Consider the following 13,958-nt stretch of genomic DNA (forward strand, 5'->3'; position numbering starts at 1 on the left):
GGAAGGCGGAGTATTCAAAAAATACAGTACAGTCAGTGGTGGTGCCGGTACTAGAACCAGCTGAAACTCGATGGCAAGGGCTGCTGTTAGGTTTACAGGAATCCTGCTAGACAGTGGTTACATGCGAGACAGAGGGAGATATTTACACCGCAAATCATGGTAAGGTTGTCTGTCTGTTTTTCTGATGTACCAGCACTAAGAGGTATAGAACAAGAGAGGATGGAGATCAAAGTATTTAAAAGAAGCAGTAAAAGATGGTCTTAGCCTTAGATGATCCAGGGTCCTGAATGGATTTATGTTCTGGTCAAACTTATCAAATGTGTGAACTTGAGCAACTTCATCCACCCATTCTTCCACAAATACTTATGGAACACCCACCCTGGGATACAGCAGAGAACACCCTGCCCTCAGGTAGCTAACAGTCCAGTGAAGGAAAGGAAGGCAAATGATTGCAGTGCACAGTGGGAAACCATGGGGGCTTCGGGAACAATGAGAAGGACAAGCAGCTGAGTCAAGGTTGGGGGAGGGGCGACTCAGGGGGAGCTAGAAGAAAAGGGAGGGTCTTCCAGGTAAGGGAAGCTTCGATGATGCTCAGAGAGATAGGCAAATCAGAGCAGAGTATCATGGCTTGTTTTAAATTCTTCAGCCCTCAGTAGAGTTGTACCTACATTGCAAGAGATTTGTGAGAAAAGATTGATATGGTAGAGGGATTGGGACTTATGGATAAAAGACGGAAACTGTCCAAGGAGTGACACTTGACGTGGTGGCATTGGAGCTGGCTTCAGACCAGCCTGGGTAAGGTAGAGCTGCTCACACGAGGTCAGGATGACTAAATTCGTATTGGATCTTTCATCTTTTCAGCCAAACCTCACCGCAAGACACCTCCTAGAGAAGAACAAAGGCCGTCCATCATCCCACACGAAAAACCTGTCCCTGGTGTCCTCCCCCTCCAGAGGCAAGGCAACCAACGCGCCCACCCTCCGAAGGGGCCCGGGATCCAGGAGGAAGGGGCCCGGCCAGTTCTCCATCACAACAGCCTTGAACACCCTCAACAGGATGGTGCATTCTCCCTCAGGGCGCCACATGGTGGAGATCAGCACCCCAGTGCTCATCAGCTCCAGCAACCCCTCTGTGATCACCCAGCATGTGGAGAAAGCGGATGCTTCTCCCAGCTCCGTGGGACAGGTAGGGAACAAACCCCCAGGAGAAGGCCACTCTGGAGTTGGGCAAGTGGTCCACACCATGTCACAGGCAATGTTGGATATTCAGTACCTTCTAAGCCCTTATAATGCGTTAATGATAACTAATGTCATATGTATTATATGTCAGAGCTGTCTTTACATGATCTCTTTTCACCCTTGAAACAGCCTATGACCTAGGTATTATTATTATTATTGTTACCCCTGCTTTACAAATGAAAAGACAGGTTTAGAGGCAGGGGGTTGCTTTCCCATGCAAAGAGCCATGGCACGGTTCCTGCCCCTTAGAGAAGATCCCTCCTGAGCAATAATAGCATGGTTTCTGGGATCACAGTCTGACATTCACTGTTTCATCCTCTGGCAATGTGTCAGACATCACATGGAAGGGAAGGAAAAGAAAAAAAGAGAAACTATGGGTTATTGGGTGTTTTCAGGACTAGCTATATACTTTACAAGGCTCAATGAAAAGTGAAAATGCAGGTCAAAAATGATTAAGAATTTCAAGATGGCAACAGCAGAGCATCAAACCAAGTGAAGGGCCCTTTGGATGAGAGAGCCCCACGTGACTACACATGTCACACACTCATGAAGCCAGCCGTGGTGTTTTCCTATGACTCATTTAATAAGATAATATATATAAAGTGCTTAGTACCATGCCTGGCACATACTGAGTACCCAATAAGCATTAGCTCTTAATACTATTATTATTAACACTGTTATTATTAAGCCTGGCCCCTGAATTGCCCACTGTAGGGAGATAAGCCAAAAGGCAATCCTGACCACCCGGCCACACAGACATACTTCTAACAGCATGAGGCTATTTAGGTTGAAGGATGCTTTAAAAGATGAAGGACCGGAGATATGAGGAAAAGTAATTAAGAACTGCATGTCAGGTATTCTGCTATAAACACTCCTTGGAACCATGCAGGTGGTAACTTGAAAGGACAAACCTCAACCTGCAATTTTTTTTAAGCTGTAAATCTTGTTTTTAAACATGATTCTCTACCTTGGGATTAAATGACTTAATTGGACTCTAATCCGTTTTTAACAAGACAAGGAGGAGGAGAAAGTCAAGGGCTCCTCAAAGACCTGTGAGCTGGTCTAAAAGGAAAACAATCACTTCCAACAGCACTTCAGACTTTATGCCACGTCTGCATCTCTAGAGGGCTGGCTGCGGATGTGATTCTGCCCGCCGCTTGCCTTACATCCATACAGCACACATACAGTTACACTCTCCCCTGCTTATACACTCTTCCTTCATTAAAAACACATGGATTTCCTTCACTTCCTACACACACATTCCAAATATTTTTTTACAAGTACACACACAGTTTGTGCCCAAAGTTCAACACTCCCTATACACACACACACACACATTCTCCAACATGGGGACCTAGTGACACACTTAAGTGAAAGACCAGCAGAATTTTCTGAAACCGTCCTTTCTATACAGACATAGGTATAGGAAGCACAGCCCACATCCTAGGCTAGCTAGGCTGGGGAGACCTAGGCTAGCTCACTCAGCTCTAAGTTAGCTTTCCAAAGGATTTAGCCAAGAGTCACTTTTCATGTGCTTTTAAAATTCTTTTTCCTGGTCAATTCATCTCATAGACAGAGAGGCGAGACCAAAGTAGAGAATCCTAGCAGGATTCCAAACAAGTATTAACTAAAAACTAACACTGCTCTCAATTGTCTCTGACTCTTTGAAACTCCATGGACTGTAACCCGCCAGGCTCCTCTGTCCATGGAATTTTCCAGGCAAGAGTACTGGAGTGGGTTGCCATGCCCTCCTCTGGGGGATCTTCCTCACCCGGAAATTGACCCTGCATCTCTTGCGTCTCCTGCAGTGGTAGGTGGATTCTTTACCTCTAATGCCACCTGAGAAGCCCAGGTATTAGGTGGCCAAAAAGTTCATTCAGGTTTCTGTACCATCTTATGAAAAACCCCAACTGAACTTTTTGATCAATCCAACAGTATTTCTTCTTAATTTTCACAAATGGTGAGAATTCCAAAGTGTAGCTTTGGCATATCCTGTCCCCGAGGAACCACTGCACAGTTCTGATAGCCTTTTCTAGATTCAGATGGTGTGGGATTATCAGTCTTTCTACATTTGCCCAGATATTGTCAAAAACACCCTTGTAAAATGTCCCACCTAAGAGCTATATCTAAAGATGAGGAGCAAGTTGAGCCAGTGACAAGGTCTCCTATTTCCTTTGTCTCTAATGTCCTTCAGAGCTGTGACTGGATCTGGCTTCTCAAGCCCTTCCTTCCTTCCACATCCCAGCACCATCTGTGGTACATAATCCCTAGCAGGTTCTCAGTAAATAAAGGAATCAAGACATTTAACTTAAACATCTGGGCAGATAGTAGTGACATATACATAGAGAGGGAAGACGGGAGGAGGAATTGTTTTCTATAGAAAGACCACAGGTCATTGTAACTCTTCCAGCCAGTAGACATCTGTTGAGTGCTTACAGTGTACTAGTAACCATAGCAAGTCCTAGGTATTCTATACCAAAACAATAAGAACAGCAATAATAATCTCAAGCATTTATTGAAAGTAAAAGGATAGGAAGGAGGAAGGGAAGGAGGGGAGGAAGGAGGGAGGGAAAGAAGGAAGAAAGGACAGGAGGAGGGAGGGGTTTTCTTTCTTGCCAGTCTCCTGAGTGCTGCCCTGCATTCTAAAATACGGTAAGAGCCTTTGTAGGAGACATATTCTTACCACTTTATAGCAAAGTAATTAAGGCCCCAAAAGAAAAATGGTTTGGCCAAAGTTCATGTAATTAGTGACCAGTAAGAGTCTGTATTGACCCTAGAATCATGTGACTCTGGCTCATGGACTCTTGTCACTCCACTATGCCATCAGCAAAGATGTCATCAGGCAAAACCATTACATCAATGTTGATTATCTTGAAAGTCTTTAGCCTCCCTTTTCTTGCATATCTTCATTTGACTCCCTGTAGACTCCAAGGCCTTCCATTATTCTCTTCCCTGCCCACCCCTCAGTAAAGAATTTGCCCTAAGCCTTCTGCACCTCAAGAAGGTCTTCATTTAATATCACTTTGTTCCTTTATGAACTACCAACTGTGCCCATGTTTTATTCACAGCACTAAAGGCAGCAGGAGTAAGTTTTTGTCCCCAAGGAATTCACAGTCTAGCAGGGCTATAAAACATAAATGATTGTAGTGGAGTTAGGACTTCCTGAAATGAGATGAGGACCCTGTTGGCACTGACTTCAGTCATGAAGATAGTTGGAATTTTGCAACCAAGAACTGTCATAGTGACAGGTATTCCCTTTCCAGTTTTCCCCAAGCCTTTTGGTGATATCAGAAAGTCTCAGTTTGGTGCTGGTCTTTCTGGAACACCCTGTACCAGGGTACTAATCTCCTTGAATCAGGAAGAGAGAGCAAGGCTTCAGGCACCAGTTGCCCATGTCTGAACTTCATAACGCTGTATGCTTTTATCATGTTGTTGGATGGTTATCTTCCGTATCACAAAAGAGATGCCAGTTTTATGTTCACAGAAGTCTATGAAAAAATTTTGCTTTATTAAAATTTTAAAGCTTTGTTTTTAAAGAACAGTATGTTAACAAGGTACAAGTGGGAAGTAGATATGGCAAAAATCTATAAAGATGGGAGGCAATATAGTTTTTTTTTTAATTTTTATTTTTACTTTATTTTACTTTACAATACCGTACTGGTTTTGCCTTACATTGACATGAATCCACCACGGGCACTATAGTTTAGAAAGCAGAAGTCCAGAGTAATTACATGCAGAGTTAAGACACATGTGAAGTGCTACGGACACAGAGAAGAGGGCATTTGTTAGCTTCATTCTCCCCATGTGGCCTCCATGCACTTGAGAACCCAAATCTGATACACTGCTTCTCCTCCCAGTGAAGGAGTGGGTATCCATGCCGTCCTCCAGGGGATCTTCCTCACCCAGAAACTGAACCTGCATCTCTTGCATCTCCTGCTCCCTACAGTCTTCAGAGGCAGTAATACTGGCATTAATTAAGTGGCCACTGAAAGTCAGAAACTATAAAACTTTCTCCCTTGCCTCCTCGGAGCAGTTCTCTCAGGGTTACTTGAGATGCTGCTTCAGCCCTAAAAATGTTCGCCAAATAAGACATAACTCTCAAGAAAAAAAGAAAAGAAGAAAGAAACTATAAGAGATGATGTACAGACATTATGACTCTTCTCACAACTCTTCAGAGTAGGTGTTCATATGCCCATTTTACCAAACAGTCCAAACTATGGGACAGAAAAATCTGGAAACTTTTTCAAAGACTTAAAGCTGGAAAGACCCAGGATTTGAGGGCAGATCTGTGCTCTCTCTCCTAAATAGTTAAGGGCACTCCAGACCCTCCCTGATCTGACTATAGTTTTCCAGCCTCCCCGCTTCTCCCCTGTATGTGTACACATGAGCATGCAGACCTGCATGCTAAGTCACTTCAGTCGTATCCAACTCTTTGCAACCTTCTGGACTGTAGCCTGTCAGGCTTCTCTGTCCATGGGATTCTCCAGGCAAGAATACTAGAGTGGGTTGCCATGCCCTCCTCCAGGGGATCTTCCTGACCTATAGGTCAAACTCAAGTCTCTTACGTCTCCTGCATTGGCAGGCGGGGTCTTTACCACTAGTGCCACCTGGGAAATCCACACATGAGCATACACACACAAAAGTTGCAGTGATCTCCTCAGCATTCATGAGCACAGTAGATACTGGGCCACCTCTTGGCTTTTTGTCCTTGTACCCAGCATAGTGCCTGCATTATTCTGAGCAATGAATAATGTTTGTGAAATAAATAAATGTTGCTCCTCCTAGAATTTATTTTTGGTGCAATTGCCTGTCACAAACACACCCATACCCCAAGCCCTGTATGCATACTATTTCTTCAAGGAAACTCCTGCCACTCCTCTTCTGCAGAATTCATTCTTCCCCTGTGTTCACATCATATGGTCTACAGTTGTGTTCTCTGTGCTGGAAATACCTCATATATATCTTAAAGGTTCACTAGATTGAAAACTTCTTCGGGGCAGAATTGGAGTTTTATTCATTTATGTTACTGTTGACATTCCAAAACCCCAGTAAGTTTTCTAATAGCATATTTTGCCTCAAGAATCAAAAACAAAGACAGAGGCCTCTAATTTACTTAAATATCAGGTTGGCCAAAAAGTTCATTCAGGGAACTTTTGCCAACCCAGTAACTACCAGTCCCCTTCCACTCTTCTGATTCCCCAGAAAACAAAAGAGGTAAGACAGAGAGGGGAAGGCAGGTCACTGAAATCATTCCTTACTGTGCGGTTCCCACACTCAGGCCTCCTACATCCCATCCCAGGCTGGTAACAGCCAGTCTAAGCATCGTTTCCCTGGCTCCTGGGAAGATGAGCTATCGTGTGCCTTAGGGAATTCTGAGGTCTATAAAGCTGACTTTCCTTTTGATCTAATATCTGAAGTATCCTGAAGGAAGCCGTCTCTGGGAGCTTCAGCTCTAAGTCCAGGTCTCCTACGTCCCTTTGTCTCCACCTTTTGGAGAAGTCTCCCTACCCGAATTTCCAGTACCCAGGATGCCCATGAGAGATGCTTTTTACTGAGTAGTAAGATCTTTTTCTTTCTTTGGACACAGTCTCAGTGCTAATATATGTTTAAGATTCTTAGCTAATCCTCCATCTAAGGTAATTTACAGAAATAAGCTTAACCCTATGCTTAAATTCTTATTTTGATCTCTCCCAATATAAATTTCTTTTGTCTTTAAAATTTTCACACAGCAAATCCCTACTCACTAATGATGCTGTCGGAGCTCTCTTGAACTGGCCAAACTGACTACAAAGAGTCATGGGTGGAAGGTGGGGAGGCTCCATTAAATGGACACTTGGCCCCTCAAATGTTCTGTATCATGTCTTCATTATCTGTCCCAAAGTACCTTCTATGGAACCTAACAGGTGCTTGAGATATCTTTATTAAATTGTCAAGAGCACACCCCTTAGGTGAAGACAGCCCCTTAAACTGTGCTCACACATTATCAGTTAATGCCTTAGCAGAACTTCCCTGGCAGACATCTGAAAGCAAAAAAAAAAAAAAGACACAGAGTAGAACCAGAGGGCCTCTGCCACCCTCTGCTTTGCCAGATCCTTGGGTAAAGAACAGTTAGGAGCCACCTAGAGAAGCAGTGTCACGGAGGGGAAACCCCTCCAGCCTTAGACCCAGACACCTCTCACCCATCCCAGTGGTGAGACTTCAGACAAGTCAGGAGCCACTCTAAGCTTCATTCAGTTTCCATCAAGAAAAGAAGAGGAACTCCTACCTCACAAAGTTGTTGGGAAAATCAAAAGATGTAAAACGGATATAAAGTGTTTGGCTTCCATTTTTATTACTCTCAAAAATGTTAGCAGTCAAAATTTCTTAGTAGTTAGTTGCTAGATTTCTCTTAAATCACTCTCCTGTAAATTTTTGGAACTTTTCTGTAACAGGAAATTTCAAAAATATACAAAAGTTAAAAAAAGAACACAATGAACCCTCCTGTACATATCACCCTGTTTCAGCAATTATCCACTCCTGGATCAATCTTATTTCAGCCGTATCCTCACTCATGAGCCTGCTCCCCCATCAAGTGTTTTAAACCAAAACTCAGATATCATATTATTTCATCCGTAAACATCTCAGTGTCTCTTTAAAAATATCAGTATTTTTCCCTAAGAGTTTAACACAAGCACAATCCCATTATCACAGTAATTTCTTTAAAGCATTATTCAGCCCATGTTCCAATTTCTATATTTGCTTTATACATGGTTTTCTTACAAGATGGTTTGTTTCAATGGCATCTGAATGATGTAAACACCTTGCATTGGGTTGATGTGTCTGTTAGATTTCTTTTATCCTACAGGTCCTCTTGCTTTTATCCACTCTCTCTCTCAGATCCTCTTGCTTTTATTCTCTCTCTCTCTCTGTCTCTTATTTATCCTTTGCTATGGATGTGTACAAAAGAGCCAAGTCATTTGTCTTGTTGCATTTTCCACATTCTGGGTATTACTGGTTATGGCTATCCAGTGTCAACACACTCCCCGCCTCCATTCATGAGGAGCCATTCATGACCATTTACTGGGGGTTGCAAAAAGGTAACATTCTAAATCTGTCAGCCCTCCTGAATTTTAAATTACAATGCTTCTTTAAGAATGATTACTACTTTCTGAGAGCTGATGATGTGTAAGATCCTATCCTGTGACTTTTAAATAAATCATCTCACAGTGATTTCCAAACTTGCATATCGTAGGCCCTCAGCGTCTACTGGGGAATCCAAAGTTAACCACTATGTATTTATTCTCTACCACCTGCTCCACGTTTGTCTTTCTCTGTCTTCCTTGTTTGTTCCCGGGCGTTCCCCTGGTTCAAAGACAGGACTCATTTCTCAGCACCTTCTCTTTTCTGGCATGTTTGCTACCCCTGAACTGCTACCCTTTTTTCCACTGGTCACTGCCAGCTAGGCTAATCTCCCCGCCTGCCTGTGCCAGTCTCCTTGTTTACAGCCTTATCACTGCCCTCAGGCCACCTCCTCAACTTGGCCTCTGCAGCCATGTGTTCACCCTCCTGAGGATCGGCCCTCACAGCTGGGCTAAGACTGGGTTTGGTCTGCCTGGAGAAGAAAGGGCTTCTGGGTTGCTGTGGGGATAAGGAGATGACTTTATGTTTCCAAACGTGGGTTTAGAGACTGGTTTTGTGTTCATGTGTCTGCAAGAGGGAAAACATAAATCAGCACAGGAAGGATCTCATGAGAGCCAAGGAGAAATCGCTCCCATTGTATAGACTGTTAGAAACCCAGTGCTGAAAATGCTGAAGGAGCCTATGGAGACTGCTGTTAGATTTGGGGTGGTTTTTATGTTTCCCTATAGAGGAAAGGCTCTTGGTATGAATAGAAGGGCTCTGAGTCCTTCTCAAAGCTTCATGCCCTGGCCTTACCTCCTAATGATTAAGTGACAATGAACTAAGCACCTTATCCCACCGAGCCTCTAGTCCTCATCTGCAAAGTGGGTAGGTGCTTCCACCCAGGGTCTTTTCAGGGATGAGCCATAACCCACTAAGCTGCCGCCATTGTTTTTACCTGCCTGCCTCCGAGCAGAGCGTTTTGAACAGCGGTCCCCAACCTTTTCGGCGCCAGGGACCGCTTTCGTGGAAGACAGTTTTTCACAGACCTCGGAGGCGGGAGGCAGGTGGGATAGTTTCAGGATGCTTCAAGCACATTACTTTTATTAGGCACTTTATTTCTATTATTATCACATCAGCTTCATCTCAGATCATCAGGCATTTGATTCTGGAGGCTGGGGACCCCTGGTTTAGAACATAGCATCATTTGGTGTGATTGAGGAGAACCCCTGGCTTAAACCAGGCAATGAGCCAGACATTTTCCAAGATCTATGTGACCCTTCCAATCTGAATTCCCTAAGGTATATTTTTCACAACTCCTGACTGACATGAGAGTGATCTTGTCTCATTTTATATGTAAGAAAATTGGTAGGAAGTGGTGATTCCATAAGAGTCAATGTCTTTCCCCGAAATAAAATAAACTAATTGCAGTTTAAGACCAAACGAAAAGTCCTTTTACTACAGCATTTAACGCCTCACCCTTGAGCCAGGTCGTCCAGGCTGCAGCAGCAGCTCTCGGCACAGCACCCGCTCTCGGCACAGCACCCATGCTGTCACCACCTGACGTGCCGCTGCGTCACCAGTTAGGCCTAAGAGTCTGACCCAAGGGCTCCCTCCCATCCAGCCACATGGCCCTGGGGCAAGCATTCTGCCTCTCTAGGTCCCAGCTTTCTCATCTTCCAGGTGGAATAATAAAACAGACCTGAGGATTCTGTTGCTGTGTTAGTGAATAGCACACTCAAAAGGTAAATGGCACCCAAAGAACTGTTCCTATTATTTAGTTAATGATGGTCATGGTTGTGGTTCCTCCGGTCGTCCCTCTTTTACACAACAGTCCTGTTTCCTTTCCGGCTACTGCAAAGCGTTCTCTGGCCCAGTAACATCAGGTAGAGTTCTCTAAGAGCTTATTAACAAAGAGCTGCTTGGCACTTTAGGAAGAAGTAGTATAGTGAGAGGATGAAAGTAAGGGCTTTGGGGGTCAATCAGCTCTCATTCTGCTTCTTACTGAGCAGCATAACATCAGGCAAGTTACCAATCTCTCTGGGCCTCTGTTTTTCCATCTGTAAAATGGAACTGGTGTAGTGATTCTTTTAAAAAACAAAAAAAAACCTCTTAAGATTGCTGTGAGGATAAAATGAGGTGATGCGTGTACATGAGCTAATGGCCAGGGTTTGGCAGAGGTAAATGGCTCAATAAATGTTCACTGTGTGATTAATGTTGGGTCAGGTCCCCATGCCCGTACCCCGGGGCTGGCCTGTGCAGAGCGTGCCATTCACCAGCAGCACGCTTCAGAAGGATGCTCTGTCAGAGCCTGCCTGGGAGTGCAGAGGCTTCCAAAAGTCCCTGTGTTTCATTGAGAAGCAATGACAATTGTGGAAGTAGGGAAGGAGTATGGCTTTGGGCTTGTATCCAGGGGCCCCTGGGGCAATTGTACTTGCTCAGCTCAGCCTCTCAACTGTAACTCCAAGGGGAACCCATAGGAGAAAAGCCAGGAAAAAAGACTGGACAAAGGAGGAGACCAGGGTGGAGACTGAGGCAAGGTCTTGTTTCCACCATCTTCTGTTGGTACCTTTCAGCTTTTTCTCTAAGCTACATCCTTACCTGATCTGGTCGCCCAAGTGCCTCATGGTCCACCAGTGAAGCAGCAGTTGGGTCCCCCCATGCACTGGGCACAGGCAATATAGTGGACCGGACAGATATGGTCCCTATGCTCATGGACACTCCAGACCAGCAGGAAAGACAAATACTGATCAAAATACTATAAATACCTGATTACATGGTTATAGATGTGCAAAGTGCTGTGAAGTTGAAGAATGGGGAGTGAAGAGACTCCGCATGGTCAGGGAAGCCTATGAAAAGGCTTCCCTGAGGCTGTGACCTTCAGGTGGAGACCTAAAGGATAAAGGGAGTAGGCCAGGGGAAAGGAGAAGTTGAATTAAGTCCCTCTTCTTGGCCCCAGTGACTTTATCCTGAAGTTACACCAGAAAACAGCAGCTCTTTGTGCCCTGTGAGACCTGCAGTTTCAGATCTCAAGCCTGCCCAAGTTCCCTGAGGTCCCTGGGGAAAAGCCATTCTTGTTTCTGGTGACCAAAGCAAGTTCAGTAATTAACCTGGCTTGCTTCTTTGATTCAGCATTTCTCCAACAAGAGCTTAAACTTTACATCATCATTCTGCCCAATTAATCCTGGAGCCCCAGCCCTGCCTGGGTGAAAAAAGGAGTGGCCCAGCCTGCACTGCAGACACTTTAACACAGATACTATAGCTATGGGAGCCGGGAGCAAGAGTAACTGATCCCCAAGGCCACCGGGGTCTGCAGCATACATAGACACACACACACACACACACACACACACACACACACACACTCTGACAGAATTTAGCAAGAAGGAAAAATAAGCGAGGAAAAATAAAATAGAAGGGCAAGAGAGAGAAAAGTGGGGTACAATCAGGGACAAGGAGGGTTGTATAGAGAAATGTGGGATCATGGACAGTCCTTAATGGCACAGGGACCTTGTCCATGTGGCTCAAACTTGCAAGGACTCAGTAAGAGCACCTTTCACACAGACCTGTTAGGAAAGTGAATGAGATATTCACAGAAGGATTTCTTAACCTCAGCACTGCTGACATTTGGAGCTAGATAACTTTTTGTTGTGGGGACTGTCCTCTGCATCACAGGGTGTATAGCAGCATCCTTGGCTTCTACCTACTAGATGCCAGGAGCACCCGCCACTGGTTGTGGCAACAAAAAAATGCCTCCAGAAACTGTCAAATGTCCCCCAGGGTCAAAATCAGCCCCAAATGTGGACCGCTGATGTGCAGGACATAGCCCAGGGCCTGGCATACAGTACATGCAGAATAAATGGCAGCGAAGGGGACTTCCCTGGTGGCCCAGTGGTTAAGACTCTGTGCTTCCAATTCAGGGGGCACAAGTTCAATCCCTGGCTGGGGAACTAGACCCACAGTGATGGTGGCCAAAAAAATAAAAGAAAATTAAATTAATTTTTTTTTCCTTTAATGGCAGCTAACATGAGGTCTGTGCAAGGCAAACGCCCTTTCTGAATAGCAGCCCCTTCTTCCCAAACACATGCCAAGAATATAACAGCTTTGGAGGAAACTGGAACTTTCCAAAAGCAGGAGAGGTAGACTTGCCAGTGCCATCACTGGACACGTGCAATTGGAGACTCATGTGCCCGGGATGGAGAGGCTCAAGGGAACCTGCGTATTGACTGGATTGTTGGGACAGGTCCACTTTCCACTCTGCTCAGCTCGGAGAGGAAGGAGCTAATTTTGTGTCATGAGTAGCAGGTGTCAGGCCCAGTGCCAGGGTCTTATATACAGACCAGCTCTGGGAGGACTATGAAGAGATGTAATTACTTCCATGTTAGTTGGAGGAACTGTGACCCAGAGAAGCTAAGTAATTAGCTAAATACTATGCAGCAAGTACATTTCAAGATTTGGGTTAGAAGATTTGGGTCTGACTCTCTTCCAAGCCCATACTCTTTCCCCACCCAGGTGGCAGGAGTGGGACTTCTCATATACTCACTTGATCATTCGCAGGGACAGTTTGAGAGCAAAGCGAGGGCAGCAACCAGGCTCAGTGGGATGGAATGATGGGATTGATTAGTAATGTCTATCATGGGCCCAGGAGTAGGAAAAGGAGGCAGGTGTGCCATGTATTTGCCATCCATGTACAGGCCCATAATCCAAGATTCTGTGACTCTGTAATCACCCTAGCTGGCATGATCTGCAGTTGTACTGGACTAGGGGTACATCTGGGGTTTTTCAGCAAATTAGCTGCTTTCATGTTTTCTCAAGTCATAGCTGAAAATCAAGCCTTCTCCGTAAGTGAGGGTTTCCACAGAAGGCACAAGGAGCCTGCTCTTAACAAACTTCTCTCAAAGGAAAACAAAATAAAAGCTTCTATCACAGTCCTTTGTTAATGCTTGAGGAATTTTATTTTCAGTGAGTAATCATGTACTCAAAAAAGAAAAGGAAAGAGAAACTTCTGGGGAAATTAGCCATCTTTTTTTCATGGAAAAAAGTTGTTTATTGTATTTTCAAATCACAAGCTTTGGAAGATGCCATATCCATCCTTCTCCCTCTCTTCCCACTCCTAAACAATCCAGCCCTGGTGGCAAACTGCACAGCTAATGCATACTAAAACCTGCTTACAGGTGCAGAGAACATTGCAAACACCAGGTTGTCTGTTTCCAGACACATCAGCGAGGGCAATGTGCTTTCTCACGGCTGAGTCGAAGGCAACTCTGAGGACAAGAGGGGGCAGAGTCACAGGAACAGACCCTTCCCTCCACTGGGCTGAGTTCAAGCTGCCTAACTGAGCTATCTGCTCTGCACACTGCCTTGGCCTTGACCTTGACCTGAGCTGCCACTGATTAGGGAAGGCACTTTGCCTTCCCCATTCTATTCACAAACATGACATGCCCACCACGTGCCAGACAGCCATTCATTCGATAAAGATTTGCTGACTTCCTGTTATGTGCCAAGTCCTGGGCAAGCCTTGGGAAGACCAACCGTTAATATATTTGAAGCAGTGTATACCAGGTCATAGAGAGCATTCACGATTTTTCAGTCATTTTCTTGCATTCCTTTCAAGTGGGCAGA

General features: G+C 44.8%; 1 protein-coding gene across 2 annotated transcripts in view; it reads left to right on the forward strand.

The window, feature by feature from the left end:
• SH3RF2 (SH3 domain containing ring finger 2) overlaps positions 1–13,958 on the forward strand; it is a 151,685-nt gene that overhangs the window by 79,785 nt on the left and 57,942 nt on the right. For both annotated transcript variants that reach the window (XM_004008919.5, XM_060415883.1), the window contains exon 5: positions 862–1,185. In XM_004008919.5, the coding sequence (XP_004008968.2) occupies positions 862–1,185 (324 nt within the window). The remainder of the gene's footprint in view (positions 1–861; positions 1,186–13,958) is intronic.

The sequence above is a fragment of the Ovis aries genome, chromosome 5 (genome assembly GCF_016772045.2).
Source record: "Ovis aries strain OAR_USU_Benz2616 breed Rambouillet chromosome 5, ARS-UI_Ramb_v3.0, whole genome shotgun sequence".
NCBI lineage: Eukaryota > Metazoa > Chordata > Mammalia > Artiodactyla > Bovidae > Ovis > Ovis aries.